The 22,575-nt window shown below is 35.5% G+C and overlaps 1 protein-coding gene, 2 long non-coding RNA genes and 1 other non-coding gene across 4 annotated transcripts; 3 read left to right on the forward strand and 1 right to left on the reverse strand.

The window, feature by feature from the left end:
* The first annotated feature begins 1,075 nt into the window (after positions 1 to 1,075).
* LOC140037410 (small nucleolar RNA R71) lies at positions 1,076 to 1,181 on the forward strand. Its single transcript, XR_011841315.1, has one exon. It is a non-coding gene; the product is annotated as a small nucleolar RNA R71 (small nucleolar RNA).
* A 6,848-nt stretch (positions 1,182 to 8,029) lies between these two features.
* LOC140036988 (uncharacterized) lies at positions 8,030 to 13,488 on the forward strand. The gene is made up of 3 exons (XR_011840718.1): positions 8,030 to 8,367; positions 10,131 to 10,187; positions 11,734 to 13,488. It is a non-coding gene; the product is annotated as an uncharacterized lncRNA (long non-coding RNA).
* Positions 13,489 to 13,599: 111 nt separating this feature from the next.
* On the reverse strand, positions 13,600 to 16,015 carry LOC113732424 (cytokinin dehydrogenase 6-like). Its single transcript, XM_027258169.2, has 5 exons — positions 15,397 to 16,015; positions 14,979 to 15,106; positions 14,632 to 14,892; positions 14,282 to 14,544; positions 13,600 to 14,197 (listed from the first exon to the last, which is right to left on the reverse strand). Exons 1-5 carry the CDS (start codon positions 16,013 to 16,015, stop codon positions 13,876 to 13,878), a joined length of 1,593 nt encoding a protein of 530 aa, XP_027113970.2. The 3' UTR covers positions 13,600 to 13,875.
* On the forward strand, positions 14,769 to 17,120 carry LOC113732425 (uncharacterized). Its single transcript, XR_003458744.2, has 3 exons — positions 14,769 to 14,895; positions 15,000 to 15,062; positions 15,226 to 17,120. It is a non-coding gene; the product is annotated as an uncharacterized lncRNA (long non-coding RNA).
* The last annotated feature ends 5,455 nt before the right edge of the window (positions 17,121 to 22,575 follow it).

The raw sequence follows: 22,575 nt of genomic DNA on the forward strand, positions 1-22,575 counted from the left end.
CCAATTTCCTCTTTAGAGTCATGATCTGCTTGAGAAACTTAGCATATGAGGGAATCTGCAAAATAGCATTAGCAAATGGAATATTAATATGCAATTGCTTAAAAAGTTTCACAAAATTTCAAATTCTTTATCAAGCTTGTTCGACTTGAGCCTTTGAGGGAATGGAATCGCCAGAGGTATAGGAATGGTGGTGGAGGATGAAGGTTTATCTTCACTTTGTTTTCCCTCGTTATTTTCCCCCACACCTGTTTCCTTTTTCTTCCTCTCAATTTCTATTTCTTCAATCTCATCTTGCTTTTCTTTTTCTAACAGTGGAGGGTCTTCTAGTTGCCTACCACTACGAAGGGTAATGGCTTTCACATACTCCCTTGGGTTCAGCTCCGTTTTACTTGGTAACTCCCTTTGGTTTTTGTTGGTAATAGAAGTAACAATTTGCCCGATTTGGAACTCTACATTTCTATTTAAACTCATGAGTTAGTTCATTCTCCCCTCCAACCTGTTAAATCTCTCTGAGATGCCCTTGGCTAGCTTTTTCACCGCAATTTAGTGTTCGATTGGTAGCTGCCTTGGTTGGAATCCCAATGGATTAGTTGGTCTTTGTACATTATTTTGGTCTTTTCATCCAAAATTTGGATGATTACTCCACTCCCAGGTTGTAAGTGTTTAAGTAAGGGTTATTTTGAGACATCCAATTGTAATTGTTCACAATTTGAACTTGCTCAAAATCAACACATTCATTAGTATCATGTTCTCCTCCATATATGGCACAACATGAAACACTTGCATTAGATGAAAAACTCAAACCAACTCCAACCTGTTTGCTAAACAATTTAATCACATTGTTCATTTGAGCATTAAGCAAGTTAAGAGTGTCTGTTTCTAGTATACCTACATACCGTCTAGAGTTTCTTCTCTCATTGATCCACTGGTAATTGTTAGTCGGCATCTCCTCTATTAAAATTGAGCTTTTTCAAGCGACTTTCCCGTTAGTGCTCCACCTACTGCTGTATCAATGGTAATTTTAGTTTGACAGGCTAAGCCGTTATAAAAAGTTTGGATGATAAGTCAATCGGGTAGTCCATTGTGAAGACACTTCTGAAGCAAGTCCCAAATCTTTCCCATACTTCATATAATGACTCGATATCGTATTGACTAAAACTAGTAATGTCCATCCTAAGATTGGCAGTCTTATCCAGTGGGAAATATTTACTCAAAAAGGCTCTAGATAGGGCATCCCAAGTGGTAAAGGGATTGGGAGGATGAAATTGCAACCATACCTTGGCTTTATCACACAATGAAAAGGGAACAACCTAAGTCTAGTTGTGTCTTCACTTACTCCGTTTATTTTGATAGTATCACATATTTCCAAGAAAGTAGCAAATTGTGCATTTGGGCCTTTTACGGCATTACCTTCAAATTGAGATTGTTGAACTATCCTCTCACAATTCCATACCACTTCAATGGAATCTACCCTTACACAACTAATTATTAAGGATATGAGTCCCTCTAGTTAGCCAGCTAGCTGCAGTGTTTGTTCCAAGAATCCCCAACTCACCCTATCATATGTTTTTCTAAGTCCACTTTAACCATTATAATGCATTTCTTCTCCTATAGTCTCCTGGCCATGTGAATTATTTCTAGACTACCACTATATTATCAGCAGTTTGTTTACTTGGTATAAAACTACATTGGGCTACTCTGATCAACTCTCTGATTAAAGATTTGATTGTTGCCACTATAATCTTAGTGATAATCTTGTACAGGACATTACACAATGAGATTGGCTTGACGTGTGCTACTTTCTCAGGGCCTTCCACTTTTACTATCAGTGAAATAATTGTATTATTTATTTCTACTTGGACCTTCTTATTCTGAAACACCCTTACTACAAACTGCATCAATGACCTTCCTATGATTCCCCAGCCTTTCTGATATAGTTGAGCATGAATTCCGTCTGGACCTAGAACTTTATTTCCATTTATATCAAACACTACCTTTTTTTACTTCAATTGCTGTCATGGGTCTATACAAGCTCTGCAGTGTCCAGTTCTCTACTCCTAGGAATCCTCCCATGCACGGTGAGTCACCTTTAATTTTTCCATCCGCATAGTACAAACTCATGTAGAATTTCCTCACCATTCGTTGAAGCACTTCTAGATCAACCTATCATTCCTCTTGATCATCTTTCAAACATGTCACTTTTTGTCTATTTCTCTTATCCTCTGGATCCAACTCCTGTTTCCTTTTTCCTCATTTTGTTTCACCCCAATTTACTTTTCCTTGATGAGGGTTTTGGATATTTGGGCTCAATATAAGAAAGTTATCCTTGTTCAAATCAAACAATTGATGAGTATGCTTCATTTGACTTCCCTTTCCAAATCTGTTCATACTCCTTGGTCTTCCTCCATTTAGACCTAAACTACTTTCTTTTGACTTAGGTGAGTTGTTCACACTTAGAGTCTTACTGATTTGATTGGATTTTTTAGCTTGGCCTAATGATCTCCTCACATTTCTTCCTCTCATCTTTACTTGAATTCCCTACTTCTTCCTTCTGAAGCTTACTATTTGGGATGGTTTTAGGATCTTAGATATTTTCCCTTTACTACAGACCTATCATCCTCTGCCTTTGAGTCCCTCTTTTCTTTTTCCAATCCTTAGATTACATTATACCTTGACCCCAAATTTTCATTCTATTCTTTTCATCCCCCAAATATATATGGTTCTCTCCCCTTACTCGTGGATGCCCCCTCCTTTTCCCCATACCCATTTTTCCATCATGCTGCCTTCCCTCTGCCAAATCCCTATTTTTCTTTAGCAGTTCAACTTGTTATTCCTCTCCTTTATCCTATTCTCACATAAGGGCCTTCCCTCAAATACCAAGTCACTTCCTATTTGACTTCTTATGTTCTAGTTCCTCTCTTTTCTTGAGTTTGCTACTATCCAAGACCCGTAGGGATTTGTTTCAGCTCCTTTCTCCTTACCCACTTCATTCGACTTTGCCCTCATTTCCTCTTCACCACTTGCCTTTCCCCTATACTTCCCAATAATACGGCTATATTTGCTACAATTGAAACAAATTTATAATAGTCCTTCATATTTAATTGCTTGAAGTTCTTTGTTTACCCAAATAAAAGGCACCATTGGTTTTGTTAGATCCACGTCCATACACATTCTCGCATACTTCCCTATGCTTGCCAATGCCGTCTATCTGTCAATCTTAATAGCTTTGCCTATTTTGTTTCCTAGATGCATTATCAAATCCTCATTGTAATATTCCATTGGCAGCTTACGAAGATGAATCCATACTAAAGTAGAGTTGATTCCTGCCTTCTCCGCTTTGAAATCTGGCTTCCACTTAGAGACTGTTACATAGTGACCTTACATCAGCCATGGACGTTCATGCATCACTTGGTGATAGTTTAGCTTAGTTTTAAATCTCACAATATAAAAGCCTTGTTCCGGTGCTGTTAATTCGAAACCACTTTCTAGTCCCCACATCTTCGTTAATTTCTATTCTAGTATTTGAAGCTGACCATTCTTCCCCAAAACTTTCAAAAATATAGTTTTCCTTCGGGTTGTCCAAGTAACTTTCATTTTCTAAACTGTAAGGAAGAATATGCGGGAATTTGGATGCAGCAATCTCTTCATCCTTCTTCCTCAGTTCTTTATGCTCCATGTCTTCCTCATCACAGTCTTCCTCTTCATCAAATACAAAAGATTTAACCCAAATTTATCCCCTTTGCTGTGTTATCACTTCTTATTCCTTGGTCAAATCTATTACCTGAGCTAGGGTTTGCAATCTGGATTGCCTCTCCAATCAATTTGCATTTGAATTTCTTTGGTTCTCTTCAAGAAGTCTCTCCATCTTTCCCTTCCACATCATTCTGGTTTGGATTTGGATTATCCATTTCCATGATTGGACTTAAGGACCCAATGTTGGGTTGAAATACTACAAGAAGCTCTTAGACTGTTACTTTCTCTCTTTGCAAGTACTTCCAGGTGACCACCTTCTCAAATCTCTCATTCTATTTAGTAATTAGTTTGCACATGTTTTAAATGTGTTTGTGTTTATGTTTGTTTGTGTATTTTTAGTTGTTTAAGAGCCAAATGGCTAAGTTTTTTTTTGTTGTTTCTGTGCATTTTGATTAAGTTGAATAAAGGTGAATTTGCTTATACTTCAACACTTGATTTAATTGACAATGAAATGTAGCTTCGGTGGTAAGACGCTTCACCTATAACCTTTAGGTTATGAGTTCAACTCATCAAGGGGTGAGTAGATAACCACTATTGAGCCTTTTTTTATAAAAAAAAAAGGAAGAAAAAAAGAACACTTTATTTGGTTGTTTAGTAGGATTTACCAATTTAAAAGATTTGGGTGATCTATCAAGTATTTTGGACAACTTGATCAAGAAAAAAGAGTGCAAGAAAATGCCCAAAGGGTGTCAAATATTAAACACATATGCAATCGAACCAAAGCATAAAAAAGTGAAGCATTGTAGAGTCAAACTTGCACCCATAATTGGCCGAGTATCATGGCTATTAGCATGTTTTGTTGCATTAGGATATTCATGGCTGTCCGCATTGGACCCATAATTGGCCAAGTATCATTTCTTTTAGCATTACTTTAGCTATTCCTAATTTGTTGATTGAATCAGAAACGTACGACGACAAATTATTAGTCTAGATGCATTTGAAAGCGTACAACATCAAACTACGGCCATGGCCGTCTACCTAAATGGACACATTTTTGTACCACATCCCAATTACTGATTTTGAAAATTTGATACTTTCTAGCAAAAAATTACAAATAAGACAAAAACGACAGAAGATCTAGTTAGTAATATAAAGGGCAAGGAAGATGTTATAGTACTAATACTTGCATCATTTTAATACATAGGAGGGACAAGTGTCGAGGGAATTTTGTACACGAGAACTTGTCCTTTTGGATTGTAGTTTTTTGTAAAAAAAAAAAAAATTAACTTTTTTCTAGAAAAATTACTGATAAATTAATTAATAGGGAGGGGGTTTAAATTTTGATTTGGATGCATTAACATGATTGCTCCTTAGACATGCCAAGTGATTTTAGTTAAATTAAGGGTACTAAAATCGGTTGGCGCTTGTTCAAAGCGGTTTGGAAAGACGGCTAGGATATTTCTCACGTATATCTCATCACCTTTTGTCTTTCTATAAATATAATACCAAGGGAGAAGAGACATCTAGGTATTATTGATGAAGCAAAAAATAATGTAGATCTTAAACAATAACTTATTTTTCTAATGTTTAGTGTAAAACTATTGTGTTTATGTATTTTGTAGTTAAACTTTGGAAGAAGGTTAGAGATTGAAGAAAATTGAGCTTTTCTTCCACTTTTGGCTAAGTTCTTTCCCCTTAAACTCTCAATTCTTATAATCTTACGTCAATATTTAGTTTTAGATGAAGTTTGTTATTTTCATGGGTGTAGGATGGATTCACTACTTTTTGTTTAATGAATTGAACTTAGTTATTGTTATTATATTTCATGTAAGTTATTTCATACTTTTTGTATTTGATAATTCAACTGGCCATTAATTGATAGTTGTTAACTATCTAAAATGTTGAATTACAAATAGAAGTTGAAAATTCAATACTGATTAATAAAAGGACGAAACCTAGGATGTAGACTTGCAAAAATAGAGGTTCATTTTTCAGTTAAAACTTAAAAACAAATAATTTCTTATTCTATCACAACAACTAGTTTTTCTTCATTGTATTTTATCAAAATCATCAAAATGTGATGTCAACACAAAATCCATCTTCCTTTGCATCTATTCTTTGCATATTAACTCCATGACCCTTGATGAATTGAAACTTATGCACAATGAATACTTTAACTTCACTATTTTATTTGGCAAAACTCTTAACTTACCATCTACATAGAGGGTTTATACATCAATTTAACTATATTTAAATATCGAAACCTATTTCCATCTTTCATCACAATTGATACTTATGTTTTGACATTATATTATCAAAATCCTTTAAAATTTCATCCACATAATACTGTTTGGTTATTCTGCAAGCACCCTACTATGATGAAATTTGAGTGTAGTTATCAGAGTTTCAAACTATTTTAATCTTTCAAAGAAACAACTAACAACTTAGTTGAACAACCAAGATCATGAAATTTTCAATTTTTTTTTATGAATCACAAAAGAAACCACAATACTACAATTTATGGACCAACGGAAAACAATATCACAAAAAAATTCTCATTTAACATTTAGAAATCAACATTTGTGCCAATATGTAGGAATAATTCGAATTAAACTCCTACCTCATTAGATGGTAGAACCAACAAATGAACTTTCTACAAGTAAAACACAAGTAAAGAGCTACTTATTCAAGTGAAAAACTAATATCTAAAGAAAATTAGTTGTACTTATTATATGTGGTTGATGAAACATTCTAAAATCATTTTTTGGTGCATTCCAAAGTACAATTCTAGAAATCCTTGCAGAATCCAAACCCTTCAATCCTTTTATCCAATAAGAATTAGGCAGATGCTAGCAACTATTTTATTAAACTATGCGTGTATTTTTCTCTCCAATTGTTGTCATTCATAATTGTCTCAAATTTCAATAAAAATGATGAAAGTTGTTCATTTAAGTGTAAAAGGATTGACTTGTAGCTCCTAAATTTCCATTGATTGCTTGATATTTTTGTGCCAAAAAAATTTCTTTGTGGTACCATCACAAAAGGATTAAATTGGATGTAAGATTAAACTCTAAGAACAGATTGGCTAAAATAAAAATTGAGGAACAAAACTAGTTTAGGCTAAAAGCTTAAATGACTAAATTGGTCACTTTCCCAAATTAGGGTCTTGGATGGTGAGACTTAGGGATTTGGATTTGAATTCCAAATCTCTCATAATTTATTCAACAATTTTGAGTATTTGGTTTGGAACTGAGATCCATCAAGCAGTGGATGGAATTTAAATGATTAAAATTAGTGATTATTTTTTTAAACATCAGTCTCATTGCATTATATATGCACTCGTGACAAACCAAAAAAAAATCAAACGTGCAGAAAATATAATACATTTGAAGATCTACAGATACAATAGATGTGAAAATTAAGAAAGACCACACTTTGAGCATCTAATATCATCCACATTGAGATAAAAATCATTTGTAATTCAACAATATATGTGCATGTCTTGCATTGTCAAATCTCCTATTTAACTACATCAAGATCCAATATCAAATTGAGTTTGACAAATAAACGTAAGAATTTTCAATTCTCACAAACAAATTCTAAAAAATCTCAGATTTAACAAAGAAAATAAAAAGTTTCACTAGAAAACCCTAGAAGAGGAGAAAATTCAAACTAAAAAAAATCATACGAAAGGAGAAAACTCTCATTAATTTTTTAGAGAGATTAGGAACCTATGAGAGACTTCATTACACATCAAATCAAAAGAAAGCCACCAGAAGAGAATAATTTCTTGAAAAATATAAAAACTATATAGTAGGAAAAGTTAGAGAGAAGAGTCACATAAAATCAATGGAATTCAAGTTCACTTAATTCACATGTCATTTCTGATTTTACCTTCATATCTCTCTAATTTTCGCCTTGGTTATCGACTTTACAATGTGTACGGAGTTGAGATCATCCAATCTATACAATCTCATCATGGTCTACTAGCGCAAGTAATATGTATGCTTGAGAGAAAATCTAAATCTCTTTGTGTATCGAAAAATATGGACAGATAATGTAAAAAATTTAGGATTTGAAAAGCAACAAACATAAATGACAGCATAAATATCTATTTCACGAACTCGTGGAAAAATGGGAAAATTTTGATATTTATTCTGAAACTTTTTGAGTTTTTATTTTTTACCACAACTAGTGCAAATTGTAAATTCCCCTAATAGTTAAATTATTAGCCAAATAGATTACTTCAGTTACGCGAGCATTACATTACAATTTCCAACCCATTCGTTTCAAATCCTCTACTTGAATCCTTCATTAAATCCACGGATCCAAACACAACCTAAGATCATCAGGGCCTCAATCCGTCTTCCACTTGCAAGCTTAATTCTTTTCTTCGAATGGTACAAAAATTATTTTTCTCAACTTTGGGGGTTTACTTGTAATTAAATTATCCAAACTTTTGTAGTCGTTAGAAATGGAAAACTGAACTCCTATATAAACATCTCCCTTCAAATTTTCAACCCTTAAATCCCTGATGACCTGCCATTTCCGAGTATCTCAAAGACGACCTTAGGCAAGTTAATCTCTTGAACCCATGCAGCAAAATGGGCTCAGTTCAACTGGGATGTTCGTATTTCATCAGTAAAGCATAGACTCATTTTTCTTTGAATAGAGGTAATACTGCCAGTGCTGCATATTATTGCATTTTTATGTGAAATGGTGCCTAAAATTATTTAGTTTCTGTTGCTTTTAACTATTTTGCGTGTCGTCATAGTCTATTGATATTACTGATTACAAGTTATTTTGTTTTGATATAATTTTGGGAAAGCAGTATATAGTTAATCTCGGGAATTGGATTTGAGCCTGTGTAATTGGATTTGCTGAGAATTATTTTTATGTTTCTCCTGAAGGGCCCTTTTCCTTTTCTCCCTTGGAGAAAATTTAGTGTTGATTCGAAAGTTCAAAATGTGGAAATTAGTCCAATCAACTCTATAAGAGCATATTTGGTATCGGAGGTTGATGGATCATGGATGGCATCTTTGGTTTCTCTTGTAGCCAAAAGATTTCCATGCTCATGTTGCTTGAAAACTATCTTGAAATTCGAAAGTGTGAATTAAGAAAAGTAGTATATACTTGGAGAATCAGGAGGTTCATCTCCTAAGAAATATCGCTCTTTTGTCAATGACTAATTACTACCTCTGCTTGACCACTAGGCCTAGCTGATGTTGATGTGTGAATTAGTGACTGATTTAATGGGTTTGCTTTTAATTTTTGGTTGTATTATATATGGCCGTTGGTGGTGATATCTATCTTCTCTATTTATATTAACTGGTCTGGAAACACTTGATACTTTCTTGTTCAGTTCTCTTATTTGAGAATTGATTTCTAGAACGTATTTAAAAGGAGTTGCCTTTTTCAGTTATACTCTGTTGCAAATGACTACATTCTCCATTGATAAGGCTGGATTTATTACTGATTTGTTGTCCATCTTGATTTTGAGACTTATTCTAGCACCCTTCTGATAGAGCTTCTAAACAGATATATCAAACAATAATTTTGAGTTGATTCTTGGATGCTGACTTTTCCAAATAATTCCTTTAAGGTAAAAGCCCTTTTTTTTTGGTGGGGGGGCATCGCATGTCAAAGTCTCTTTCATGTTTACATAGATTATATCGGATAATTATGATACACTATTTCTTTGCTCCAAAGTTCTCAACGTTTTGTAGAACCTCTTCATTCTTGACATTGTACAAGCCTCTATCATGTTTACATAGATTATGTCGGACAATTATGATACACTAATTCTTTGCTCCAAAGTTCTCAACTTTTTGTAGAACTTCTTCATTCTATCATGTTTACATGATTATATCATGTTCACTTGACATTGTACAAGTCTCTATAATGTTTACATAGATTATATCAGATAATCATGATACACTAATTCTTTGCTCCAGAGTTCTCACTTTTTGTAGAACTTCATTCTTGACATTGTACAACCACTAAAGCACTGATACACAAGGCTGTACAATCTTCGAAACCGTATAGCCCTAGGCGAAGCTTATTGGGGTAAATTGCTTATAGAGGAGATAAAGGTTCTTAATATTCTTCCTAAATTTTGTTATGAGATAACTCAACTGTGGTCCTGATTTCTGAAGATAATTTTCCATAGACAGAATGTCAATGATCTTCGCTATTTGAAATGAATGAGTCAATCTTATTGCTCAGGACAGTAACACTAAATCCAGTGTGACAACTTTGTGAAATGATTAGTTTCTGCGTCACTTTGTTTTTCTTTTGTTGGTTCTTAGAGTTTTAACTGCAAAAAATATTCTAAAATGCTGCTACTTCAAAGGCATGTCCTGTGCTCTGATTGTTTGTTTGTCATTGTTTAACTCCTATGTTCAACAACTTGACAGCACTTTTCCCTTTTGTTTCAGATATCAACTCATGCAGGCTATTCAGGTTTCACACAGTGGTGGATTTGCTTTGTATAGGTCTTGTGACATATTCTACGAGTTAACCCACTATATTGTTCCTTCACGTATGCTCATTTAGATACTTACATTGAACCGAATGCAGTGGTTTAACAATTCAGAGATTTTAATAATGGAGTAATTTCTAACTCTTGAGTTTTTTCCAATATCACAAACAGAACTTATGTTTTGCCTGTAAAATGCCATTGCTTCAGGTCTATTTCATGCCTTAGTTTATTTTTCAGTCAAGATACTATGAAATTGGCTATGTCTGTTGTCCTTCATCTTCTTTTGGTTAAAGAAATGCTTGAACATCCTCTGAAAGTAATGCTTGAGCCCGTTCTTAGTCAAACACATAGTTAATTAATGATTACCTGGATACAGTTCTACAATAAGAAAATTGACTTAATAATTGAGCAGAGATGTTGAAGTATCAATTTATATTTTGCGAACTTGATTATATGATTTCTGCTGGAATATGTTGTAGGTTGTCTTTGATAAGTGAGATACCATAATTGTGTTCAGCTGTTTATTCTCTTAAGAGATTTTTTCCTCACAGTGATCTTCATATTAAAACAGTTGTGGTATACTGGAAGGTAAAATTATACAGATTTTGTAAATCTTGTTAAATCCCATGGTCATCTTTTGTTTCTCTTGGTTTTCTGCTGCTATGTTTACCTTCTTTTTCCTTTGCAGTTTTTTGTTTCTTAATGACTTTCCATTTTCCGGTACAGAGTGTTTTTGTCGTTACTTGTTGTGTGGTTTTGGATGGTCGCAATTATGAAACCAAAGATTGAACTGGCCTTTCGATCTTAAAGAATGATGTTTTACTTCTCAAAGAGAATAGAGAGTGGCTCAATAAGTTTCAGAATTTATCGGTACTGAACTGGGTGTATATCTACAAATAACTTTATTGATTATTCAAAGATGATCATATTTCCTTCTGATCATTAGTGGATTTTGGCTATGAATTTTCATATTCTCTGTTATTTCACTGTGGCAAGAATGCAGATCATTTGTTAAACACCACATACAGGGAAGATAAGCTTTTGAGAAATGCAATGCAAACAAGAATGTGTATGCACTCCATCTCTGTTAACAGATGCATAAATAACCTATATCCAGTCGATATGGTGATAATTTGAATCTGGAAAGCGGCAACTTTACACATACCATTTTGTTAATGTGATCTGACCAACATTTTAGGCCGCTGATATTATGCTGACTACTGTGTTTGAATGTATTTACTATGGGAAAGTTTTATTCATTGATTATGGTCCTTCACTCGGTTTCTGAACAAAGCTGCATGACTATTTCTTTTTCAGGTTTCCCTTTTTCTTTTTGGTAAGGTCTTGTGGCAAAGAATGGCTTTATTTGTTTTGAAGGAAGTGACTTGATCTGGCTAAAGCCTAAAAATGTTTTGAGTGTTTGTTGCTTCCATAAATTAGACTGCTTTCTGTCTTGCAAAACACTGTGTGCTTTTCCAGTTTCAGCATGATGAAAAAAGCTAATGATACACTGATATACTCAAGAAAGAAATCATTGATTAGCAGAACTCGTTGTGCAGAAACATACTGGCCTTTTTGTCATGAACGCTGACACATTCTGGAATTCTACTTGCTGCCCTGTTCAGCAACATTGTGTGTTAAGGTCACCCTTAAAGCAACATGAAGGTGAGATTGTACTGAGGCAGGGCAAGCTTCTGCTGTTAGAGGTATCTATAGATGTTGGAAATTTACATTCTCGAGTAGTTTTTTAGGATATTCTAGTTAATGATGGCTATCATGTTGCAGTTTGTATGATCTTGTACTCTACCACAATTAAAACTTCCTTTAGGTCAATACTCGGAAGGAGTTAGTGTACAAGCAATAATGCTGGGATGGCCCTGATTAAGTGTTCACTTGGGTCTATGTGATATCACATATTCCTATACAATGGTTTTTCGTTTTCAACTTTTTTGTGAAACAGTCTTAATTTGAGTGACAAGTGGCTTCACGCTTTGGGAGGTTCTAAACTTTGGAGTTTTTGGCAATTGCTTGAAGTCTCTAATTCTTTTGAAGCTGGACGAAGTACCAATAAAGGATGTATTGTGAAATGTATTTCATTTTATATAGTGTATTAAGGGAAAGTCAGTTCTTCTGTAGCTTACAACATCGCATCTGAACCGAAGTTGAAACGAATACATGCAGGACATTAGCGTCTTATCCTTCCTTTTATTTTTCTCAATTCTAATACTTTGCTTTCTTTTAGGTCTTTTCTATCTGGCAGGTGTCTGAAGAACATAGATATTCTGAACATAGCAAATTGACAAACTCTTATTCAAAACAGGAGATATGTAATGTGCTTAATATCCTTTTAAGGGACTCCTATGTTGAAAGTTTGTTCAGCGAGCAGAAAATTTTCTTATCTTTATTCATTAGGATATTGTTTTCATGCAATATTTTGTTTCGTCTATTGCAATTTTTGTCATTTGTAAAATTAGTGCATGGTGTAGTTAAACTTTTGAGGAAAAATAAGCAGCTACAAACTTGTAATCAAGTCAACTACTGAATGGTAGATGGAGTTACATGTAGTCTCACAACCTATTCTTTGCTTAATTCTAGTCTCAGGTTGCTAACCAGTATCTGATTACTCATGCTAATAATCAGCTTTTCATATTTATTGCGGACTCCTAATATTTTTTTTTCTCTACTTGTGTAATTGATGGATCATCATGTATAAAAGAATGTCTAAATAGTAAGGGCACTGAGTTTGTGAAGTCAGCAAGCTGGAGTAACATGGTGCTTCAATAATTAGATATGCCCGCCAAGATAATTAGTAGACTAGTACTGATTGGAAGTTTTACCTGGACTAGGTTCTTAGCTTTATGCTTCATGGGCGTCTTACTTGTATGTTATCAAGGAAATGAATTTGGGAAATATCGTCTGTTCATTTGAGATTAGTTGAAAATGGTACATCGCTGTTGTGATCACATTGTCTCTCATTTTCATAGAAATATTGCAGCTAATGATTTTGCCCAAAATGTTTTCATGCATCCTAATCATACTGTTGATATTCTGTATACAAGTTTATAGTCTGTCATTCTATATATGGAAATGTGTTCCTAATGCCACATTGCATCTAATCATTATCTTCGTTGGTGTGTGTCATTTAGTCACGAGTAGCGCTGTGCATGGTGCTGCAAATTGGATAAACTCTGTATGTGTATTTTGTTTTTCCAATTTACCAGATACTTTGATCAATTTGTCTCCTTGTTAGGTTCCCTGTTTCTTTAGTGTTATCAGTGTCAATAAATATCAATAGTTTTTAGGCAACAAAGCATTATGAGACTTTTTTTTTTTTTGTTTTTTAGGGGGGGGGGGGGGGGTATAAAAAATTGATGACATGTTTGTCCTGGGCCTACATCATCCCATACCTTCTACAAACACCCATATAATACATAAGATTTTTCATTTGAAGTTATAATACTGTAGTATTCCTAGTTGAATTTCGAACCAGTTACCGCAGCCTCGCATTATACTTATATTTGCTGAGAAGGGATAATCAATATTGAACTAGTAATTACCCATTTACACTAATTACAGATGAGTCATTTGCTTTATGGAACCCTTTAGTTGCTTCAATAATAATTTGCGGCGGCCTGCTGCTGCATAGCAATTGGTGGTCTTGCTGCAGACCTTTCTTTCATTTTGTCGTAATGTTATCTGTGTTATAAAATAGATACGCGCTTTTGGAAAATTCTCTGCCCTGGAGCTAGGATGGCTAGAGGGTCATAAGTCGATTTCCTCTGTGTGAAGACTTCCCACCGTTGACCAAAATGGGCCTGCCATTGTTCCTGCGTGGTATAATGAGCTAGATATTGTTTAACTCCAAGGTGGGCCACTGCACAGAAGTCTAAAATTCTTTTGTTCAAAGTTAAGAAGTGTTCTAAGCCATTAGTTCCAGCGGATGAAGGAACTGCATGGAAAAGGAACGCCACCATGTAGAAAATATCTTCTTCTGGGAAAACAAATGAAGTTCTGTTGTCCCACCTGTAAAATATGCAAATTATTTTATTAAGAAATATGACCCTTTAAAATTCAGTTGTTGAGTTGACGTTTGTATGAGACTTTTACTTTGATTTGTTAACTGGGTAGATGAGCACAGGCCCGCTCTTCGTATCTTTCAGAATATTGCCGAAAACTCCTTGAGCAAAATATTTTATTTTGCTTCTGGGGATGAGAAGATTTAGCCATGGGTGCGGAACATCCCACATTCCTTTCGATCGTAGTTTTAACTCTGAGGTATGAACTCTATCCAGGAACTCGACATATGAGACTTCTGTCATAAGAAGTGTTGATTGGATATAGCTTAGCTTTGATAGTAAATTCTCAACTTCCTGCATAGAGAAAAAGCTGTGAGACTCATTTGGTTAACATACTGAGAAGGTAGAATCAAGTAGATCATAGTGCCACGGTATGCTCACCTTGTTTGCTGTGTCAACCTCGTCAGGATTGAAATTTTTGGTTAACTCAAGGCAGAACAGTGTTCTTCCATCTGAAACGAATTTACTTGCTTGGGCTGGGTCTTGAGGGCTGAAGGATGATCTCCAGCTATTTAAGACATCAGTCCTGTTTATTATCACAAGTCCTTCAATGTAATCAAATGTGTGTTCTGCAGATATCAAAAGCTCCTGGTCTCGGGAAAATGTGGAGAAATCTGAGTAGAGCACCCTGATCCATTTGACCTGGTGATAATTGAAGAATAATCTTTATAAGACTGAAGCTTCCTTTAAGATGCTTTCTTTATAGGATCATTGCATTATATAATTACCATCTTTGGTGCTGGCTCCAGGGAGATTCTTGCTTTGGTTATTATCCCGAATTGCCCAAGTCCTCCAAGAACACTGTGAAAGAGGTCAGCATTCTGCTTCTCTGAGCAATTGACTACTTCTCCCTTTCCTGCAATCAGTTCCATCCTCTTTTTAATAAGTATTACTTCAAACAAGATTGTTTAATGATTAGATAATTCTTTCCAAAAAGTAAAGTTTTTTTTGAGGGAAATATTTGTCAATTTGCAGCTCATGAGACTAGGAGAAGTGGTAAGTTGCGTCTGTAGTTACCCGCTACTAGAAAATAAGATGGGACAAATGAAAAGCCACCACCTATGCGGTCTTCTTAATTAACCTTTTGACCCCGTCTTTTGTTCTACAAACTATAGCATCAAAAGGTTCTTGTTTTCCCATACAAACCTGTAACAACCTCCAGCTGGTGGACATTACTGATCTGGGGGCCATGGCGAAATGCTTGCCCGCTTATTCCTGCATTTGACAGCGTACCACCAACCGTGAGATGAAGGTAGTCTGTCCAAGACTTCGGTGCTAGCCCATGTTTTAAGCTTTCATGCAAAATATTGATCCACAGGTCACCAGCGGACACATCCACATAAGGCAGTTGTCCTGTATTGAACTGCATTACTTGTCCACCAAGGGACTCCATGTTAATCACGATACCTTGGTCAGCTTGCGCCTGACCGCGGGTGGAGTGGCCATGGCCTCTAGCTGCAACTGTCAGCTTTGAAAGGGGACCCATATGCCAAATATGCTTTATGGTGTTTGCAATATCAGAAACTGATTTCGGATGTAGGACTGCCAAAGGCAGGAAATGGTACTGATTTCCGTAGTCTCTAGCTGCAAATTCATTTTCTGTAAAAGTGAAATTTCCTTCAAGAGGAAGTGCTCTCAATGAAGTTGGGACGCTAGAGAAACAGAAATCGACTCGAATAGTTGCACAACTCAGTAACAAAATCATGAGAGTTCTAATGAACAGGATGTTGTTGTGTTTGGCAAAGCTAACATATGGGAAGTTCATTGTTTCTATCCTTCTACAGAGACTTGAAAGGCAGGGATTGAAGGTTTTTAAATTTCCGTGTACGTTCTCTGGATGTAAGAGGGAAGGTAGAGGTACACGGTTCAAAGGCCTGAGGAGGGAATTTAAAGAGAGATTTGGGTGGCAGAGTCAACCTATCTTCAGTGTCAAGAATCCGTAAGAAGACTGCCTACTTTGTTATAGGAGGAGTTTGATGGTTTTACTTTTAGTTCTTTATAATCTTGACTCTATAGTTGCCAACTAAAAGCCATCACACATGCCAAGTTGAAGAGAAAAGTTAACAAGCAAGAAACATTTCACCGGTCTTTGCCCCTTTTTTACACAATTTCAACCATATTTTCACCCTTTCCATCAAAGACAAAGATGTCATGGTCCTGATCTATCTCATTTACCACGTTTGAGGATCACTGTACCATTTATAGCAAAAGGTACTGGCCTCACCAGAAAGTGCACCCTTCTTTCCTCCGGTCCTTTTACTTCCTCCTATGGGCTATGGCTGGCTGAAGTTTGTGTCTTAATTGCACTGATTTGATCATTTTATTCCTTGAAGCCATTGTTGTTGAAAAGCAAACATCGCGTATCTAATTTCAGATTGGATGAGAAGGACTGGGTGACCAGCCCTGGATCATTTTGCAGGCATGGCCTCAACGGGTCCACGGGACACGTGAATTTCCAAAAGAATTTTGTGCTTGGTTGGGGGAAGAGCTGTGATTTGCTATGCTTGGGACCTCTTTTTGCCACTGTCCTCAGCCTAAGAAGATGAAAACTGGACACGGAAAGGACATCTTGGAGGAAAATCTTAAGATCTATCTTTGAAGATATGTGTATACTGTTGTTTTGGTGCCTTTGTTCCCAACAAAAGAACAAAAGCTGGAATCCTTCTCTGTTCAGGACGATAGTGTTTGATTTGTAATTTGAAAACCAGCTAGTGCTTATGTATCATCATTAACAAATTTTCCTTTGTTTATGTATTGCGTTTTTGCATGTTGATAGAACCCTCTTTGTTGCTTCAAATTAGAGTATTTCCTGATAGGCCCTGAAATCAGATTCAGTAAATATAATAAGAATTTAGATGCTGCCTTTCACAGAGACGGTATTTTCTTTTGTGAACACGGGTTCAGCAGCAGGGGTAGATTCACATATGTGGCTCTTCTTGCTGGAGGATCATTTTGTCTTTGAAAGCTAGATCGAACTGTTTCAAGGTCCATGATGCATCATTTTCAGTATTATATGGAAAGCTCCGAAATAGATTTTCTATTATTTCGCTGACACCAACTCAACGATATCATAGATACGTGTGTGTATATATACACGCACGTACACTTACCTTATTTCCTTTTCTCAATAATAACAACAGAAAAATGACATGTCCCGTTACATATTGAGTCATCTTTATCACAATTATATCAATTTTCAAAGTCCTTTTGAACCGTCGATAATAACAACGGAAAAATGATATGTCACATTATATATTGAGTCATCTCTTTCGCAATTATATCAAAGTAAAAGTTTCAAAATTCTTTTGAACCGTCGATAATCGTTTCCTAAATGCATTAGAGATAAAAAAAAATGTCACTCCCTTTATTTATTTGTGCGTTTTCTTCCCCTAATATTTGGCCTTCTTGTCCTAGCGCTCTCTTCTAACAGAAGATCAACTAGCTGCCAAAGTATTGTTGTTGGAGCAAAAGCCAAATGAAAATTTCTTGTGACATTCCTTAGAGCCTTCATTTTCCAAACCATTTGCGCCTGCGCCCATGGGACCACAAAAGTAAAATCTATGCGGATTCTAATGGACAACAAAATATGGAAACCCAAAAGTGGCCCTCATCAGTGTCCCAATCAGGATTCCAGCTTTGCATTACCCAAGAATATTAAAATAACACTGTAATAATTTGGAATAGATTATTGCACCCACTTTCCTCAGATTATGGATTCTTACTGTGAAATGGGAACTGGCTAGAAGCAATAGTTCTTTTCGCTTGGTGGTTCCCAACCTAATCCTCATGCCACATTTATTCTCTAGAAGGAGACCGACCATTAGTGAACAGATCAGCAAGGCTTATGCCGACTTAGGGCATAAAATGAAAGGTTTACTATGTATTAATGATGATTGAAGTGTTGATTACATGAGAAGCAGCTCATAACACGATTCAACGAAGCCATATGCTCATGGACCTCTCTCTTTGTCTTTGACTCTTTCCCTTTACTTGTTAACCCCCCCACCCCCCCCCCCCCAAAACAAAAAAACCACCATTTTTTTAGTAAAACTTAGTCTTAACTAGTTGAATATTGCGATAAAGCCCGATCGTTGTAAAAATCACGTGTTATATTTTTTTGAAAGAAATTCGATTCTTCGATAATAAACGAAGTAAAAATTCGTAATGCAAAAACTTTTCAAGAAAAATGGTAAGCGAACAAAAGTTTCTTTTTATTTTTCTTTTTATCTTGGGGTGTGTGGAACTTAGATTTGATGATTAAAGGACACGGATGTTATAAAGGGGGTTGGCAATTGTCATGAAGTAATTTGAGAATCTTATTGGTCCATTAAAAGATCAAAGATTAACGAATGATAACTAGACAAATTGATTGAGTTGCCACTAAGCCGGCCATGATAGGGTGGCTTGCCACGTCTCCACCTGGTCAACATCCTTGTCATCATGCCATTGAGGTTAAACTTTAAAGAAGATAAAAAGTCTTATTATAAAAAAAAAAACAAAAAAGGAAGAAGAAGAAGATAAAAAGTCTTACAAGTTAGTAGGACACAAACTGATTTATGAGCTGGTTAAGCCTATTGATTAGGGGATAATCGACATTTTCTTATCTTGTTCCCCATCCCACTTTCATTCCACTTTAATCAGGGTCCCCTTGTCTCATTTCTTATCCTTTGTGTGGAGTTAAAAAGCCTAGTTGTAGCAAATTTTTTTTAACTCGGGCATTCTCTTTCTCAAATTCTATTAAAGAGGATCCTAGAAAGAATCATATAAGGTGGCATGCCACATGCCTTGTTTAGATTCTCTTGGCTTGCAATAAAGAGATCATGAGGATCTGGATGTGGTTGAAATAACATTGATAGTTTGTTGATAAGACATTGGTCTGTTCATGGAGAAATGAGTTAAAAAAGCTTTGAGATTCTGAGATTTGATTCTAATCCCATTTTATTTTCCTTAGAACGACAAGTCACATAAGGTTATGAATGCATAGTTCTTGGTCATGTCAGCTGCATAAAGCTAGTTCTTGATCATGTCAGTTGTACGAGTCCAATGTACGCAAACTTGAAATTTATTATGTAATCTTGAGGTTTTAAGAATTAGTGGTTCTGGATTCAAATTTTTCCTTCCTTTCCCTATTTCCTCTTAAGTTAAATTCTCCTCTTCTACAAAAAAAAAAAAAAAAAAAAAACTATGTAATTTTGTAATTCTTTTTCTTTAGGCAATATAATGGCATGATTGTAGCTGATCGGCAAACCTTCAAAGTTATGGATCACTTGCAAAATATGTTGTACCCGACCAACCCTGCTTATGCTTTGTAAATGAACCCGAAGAATTACTCGTGGTGAGGATCGAACATCACAGATTTCGTGCCATTGAAGCACATATTTTGCTTTGCCATCTCTAGAGTAATTGGCCACCAACGTGAGGTTTAAAACTCTTCTTGGGTGTAGGTCAAGAGATTTGCATTCTTCTCTAAGATTTTCTGAAAAATTCACCAGCAGTATAAAGATATCCGTCTAGTCTAATGGCAATTTAAACCCCTCCGAGCTTTCCTTTGGCCCCTTTGGATCCATCCCTTCCCCTTTATACTAGGAGTAAGTGTAGAAGAAAAAATATCGTGTCAACAAAAACAAAAAAAAAAAGCACTTATTTATTTGCTATAATCCGTGCATCTCTTTCAGTTGTAATTGGATTTTGTTCATGCAGATGGAACAACAAACTAATGGTTAGCTTTTGCGATTCCACAAGTGCAAAAGCACAATTACTAGAAGAAATCACCAAAACTGTTCTAGTTAAATTACAATGCTTGCATCACTAGAACTAATCATTCAAAATTTTTAAAAATTAGAGGTCTTGGGTTCAATTCCCTTGTTCTCCTTTATCACTCCTTAAAATCTTATCCCTCCTTTATTAAAAAATTAGAAAAAACTAATCACTTAAAACCTTTTTTTTAACTTTAACATTAGTTGCAAATAAACATGTAGCACACAAAGAGCTGGAGATTTAACCTTCAAGTTTTATGTGAAGACAATTTACCTCTTAAACTTGACCAAGCTTGACAGACCAAGTCATCAAAAGCTAACCAAAGACAAGGTTATTTCTATTGGGAAAATGACGGAATTAGTCTCTCACATTTCCAAAAATATCCTTTTTTGGTCATTGACATATAAAATGGTAGAAATAGTTTCTCACACATAAAAAACATCCTAATTTGGTCTACAACCTATTTTCAACTGAAAAAATGCACTTTCCAATTATGTGCGCATACTTCTAGGTAAAAAATATAAAAAAGAATAATATTTTCCTCGAAAAAGTACTCCTTCATCCCCCTTCCACACTACCAACCTGCCACATTCCTCCTTCTCCCTCTCTTCCCTACCTACCTGCATCCTTTCCTCCATTCACCCCAACCACCCATAGCCCCTCTCTCCTTCTTCTCCTCTTTCCCCCTACCAATTTGCACCTTCGCCTTTCTCTCATCCTCTCCCCCACCCCCCAAAAAAAACAAAAATCCTCCTCTTAGATTGGGTCTTTGAAGACCAATATTAGATCCAGTCTAATCTTCAAAGACCAAATGAAGGAGAGGGATGGGTTGGTGGGGAAAAGGAGTGTGGTAAGTTGGCTGGAGGAAGAGGAAGAAAGAGGAGGGTGGCGTGTTGATGATGGGGAAGGGTGGGGGGAGGAGGAAGGGTTTGTGGGTGTGTTTTTTTAAGAGAAACATTATTCTTACTCGTATTTTATCCAAAGTTTAATCACATAACTTGGGCATACAATTTTTAGTTAGAAATTTGATCAAAAATAGGTTTTGGATATCCAACGGTTATCTATGTATAGTTTCATTGTCTATAACTATAAATAAATTATGTGACAATTGGTTATAAGCAATTACAAAATGAAATTCAAATATAAGTAAAAAAAATCAGCATCGAAACATGTTTTTTTAAACAGCAAACCCTATTCACAAGGGAGGGACATCACCCCAAGTTTTATTAACTACCAAAAAGAAAAATTACAAGGAGGGGGACATAGAGTTAACCTCCAAAGCTTATATGGAAAGTAGACATTAAAAGCCAAAAGGGAGAAGGGACTACTACTCCCTTACATAATGAAGATAAGGAAATTATGTAGAATCTAAACACGTAATCTCTATAATTGGTGGCGGCAATGAAGCAGCGTCAAAGATGGCTGAAACTCAAGTCTATATTGGCCTTTTTTGCAAGGCCATTTGCAGCGGAATTGACTTCTCTATAGTAATGTGTCAAAATGAATACTGCCTTGATTAATACATCATAAACCCGTATTACTTCCGCATCAATTCACCAAGGACACCTTTGCAGTCCTTTAACGGAGTTCAGCAAAGTTATGGAGTACATTTCTACAATAATGTTATGTAGACCCAAGGTTAACACACAATTGTAGTCCTCCAGAAGAGCCATGATTTCAGTTTTCATATTTGTTTGAAATCCATAGAATGATGAAAATGCTCCTAAGGTGTGGCTGTGAGAGTCTCTGACAATGCCTCCACCTCCTGAGTCTCTTGGATTTCCAAATGAAGTAATTTCATGATGTTATATCAACTAATTACGTGCTTCAAAAAGTTCCACTGTTTGTTGTTATTGCAGAAGCTATATGATTATGCAATTTGAATTTTGCTTATGGAAATTAATTAGTGAAATTTGATTTTACAATGAAAAGAGTGTTAGTGATTTCAAACTATTTTTCAAGAAAAGTATTTTTGGGTAATAAAACATAATAAGACATAATTACATTGGATTTTGAATCTATAATCAAAGTATGCGTATGGGTCTGGATAGGTCAGTATCTAGATTTAGAAGTTCATTATCAAGGTGTTTTTTTAGGTATTTAGATAAATTTTTATTGTCAAATTTGTAGAAAAACTTTTGTCTATTTGAAAGTTTATGAAAATTAAGAAACTTTCTTTTTTTTCTCCTTCTTTTCTCTCTTCTTCTTCCTCTCTTGCTCACACTATAGCCACTATGGAGTTTCTAGTGGCAGTGCCGCCATTGACCAATAGTGGTTGGCCACCAGCCGCTAGCCGCTACCTCCTCTATTGACCAAAATTCATCAAAATTACACCATTCACTCAATTTTTTGTTTTTTCTTTTTTCAGCAACGGTAGTTTTTGTATTGAATAGACAAAAGGATATACACTTATATGAGCAAAGGCTCAAGCAGTACTATACACAAGTGTTAGACACACTGAGGATTGATCCATTCACTCAATTTTTTGTGTAGATTCCATTTTTGGTGTTAATTTTCATAGAAAATGAGCAAAAAGTGATCACAATGGTAAGAATAGTCGATGTTAGT

Source organism: Coffea arabica, chromosome 2e (assembly GCF_036785885.1).
Source record: "Coffea arabica cultivar ET-39 chromosome 2e, Coffea Arabica ET-39 HiFi, whole genome shotgun sequence".
NCBI lineage: Eukaryota > Viridiplantae > Streptophyta > Magnoliopsida > Gentianales > Rubiaceae > Coffea > Coffea arabica.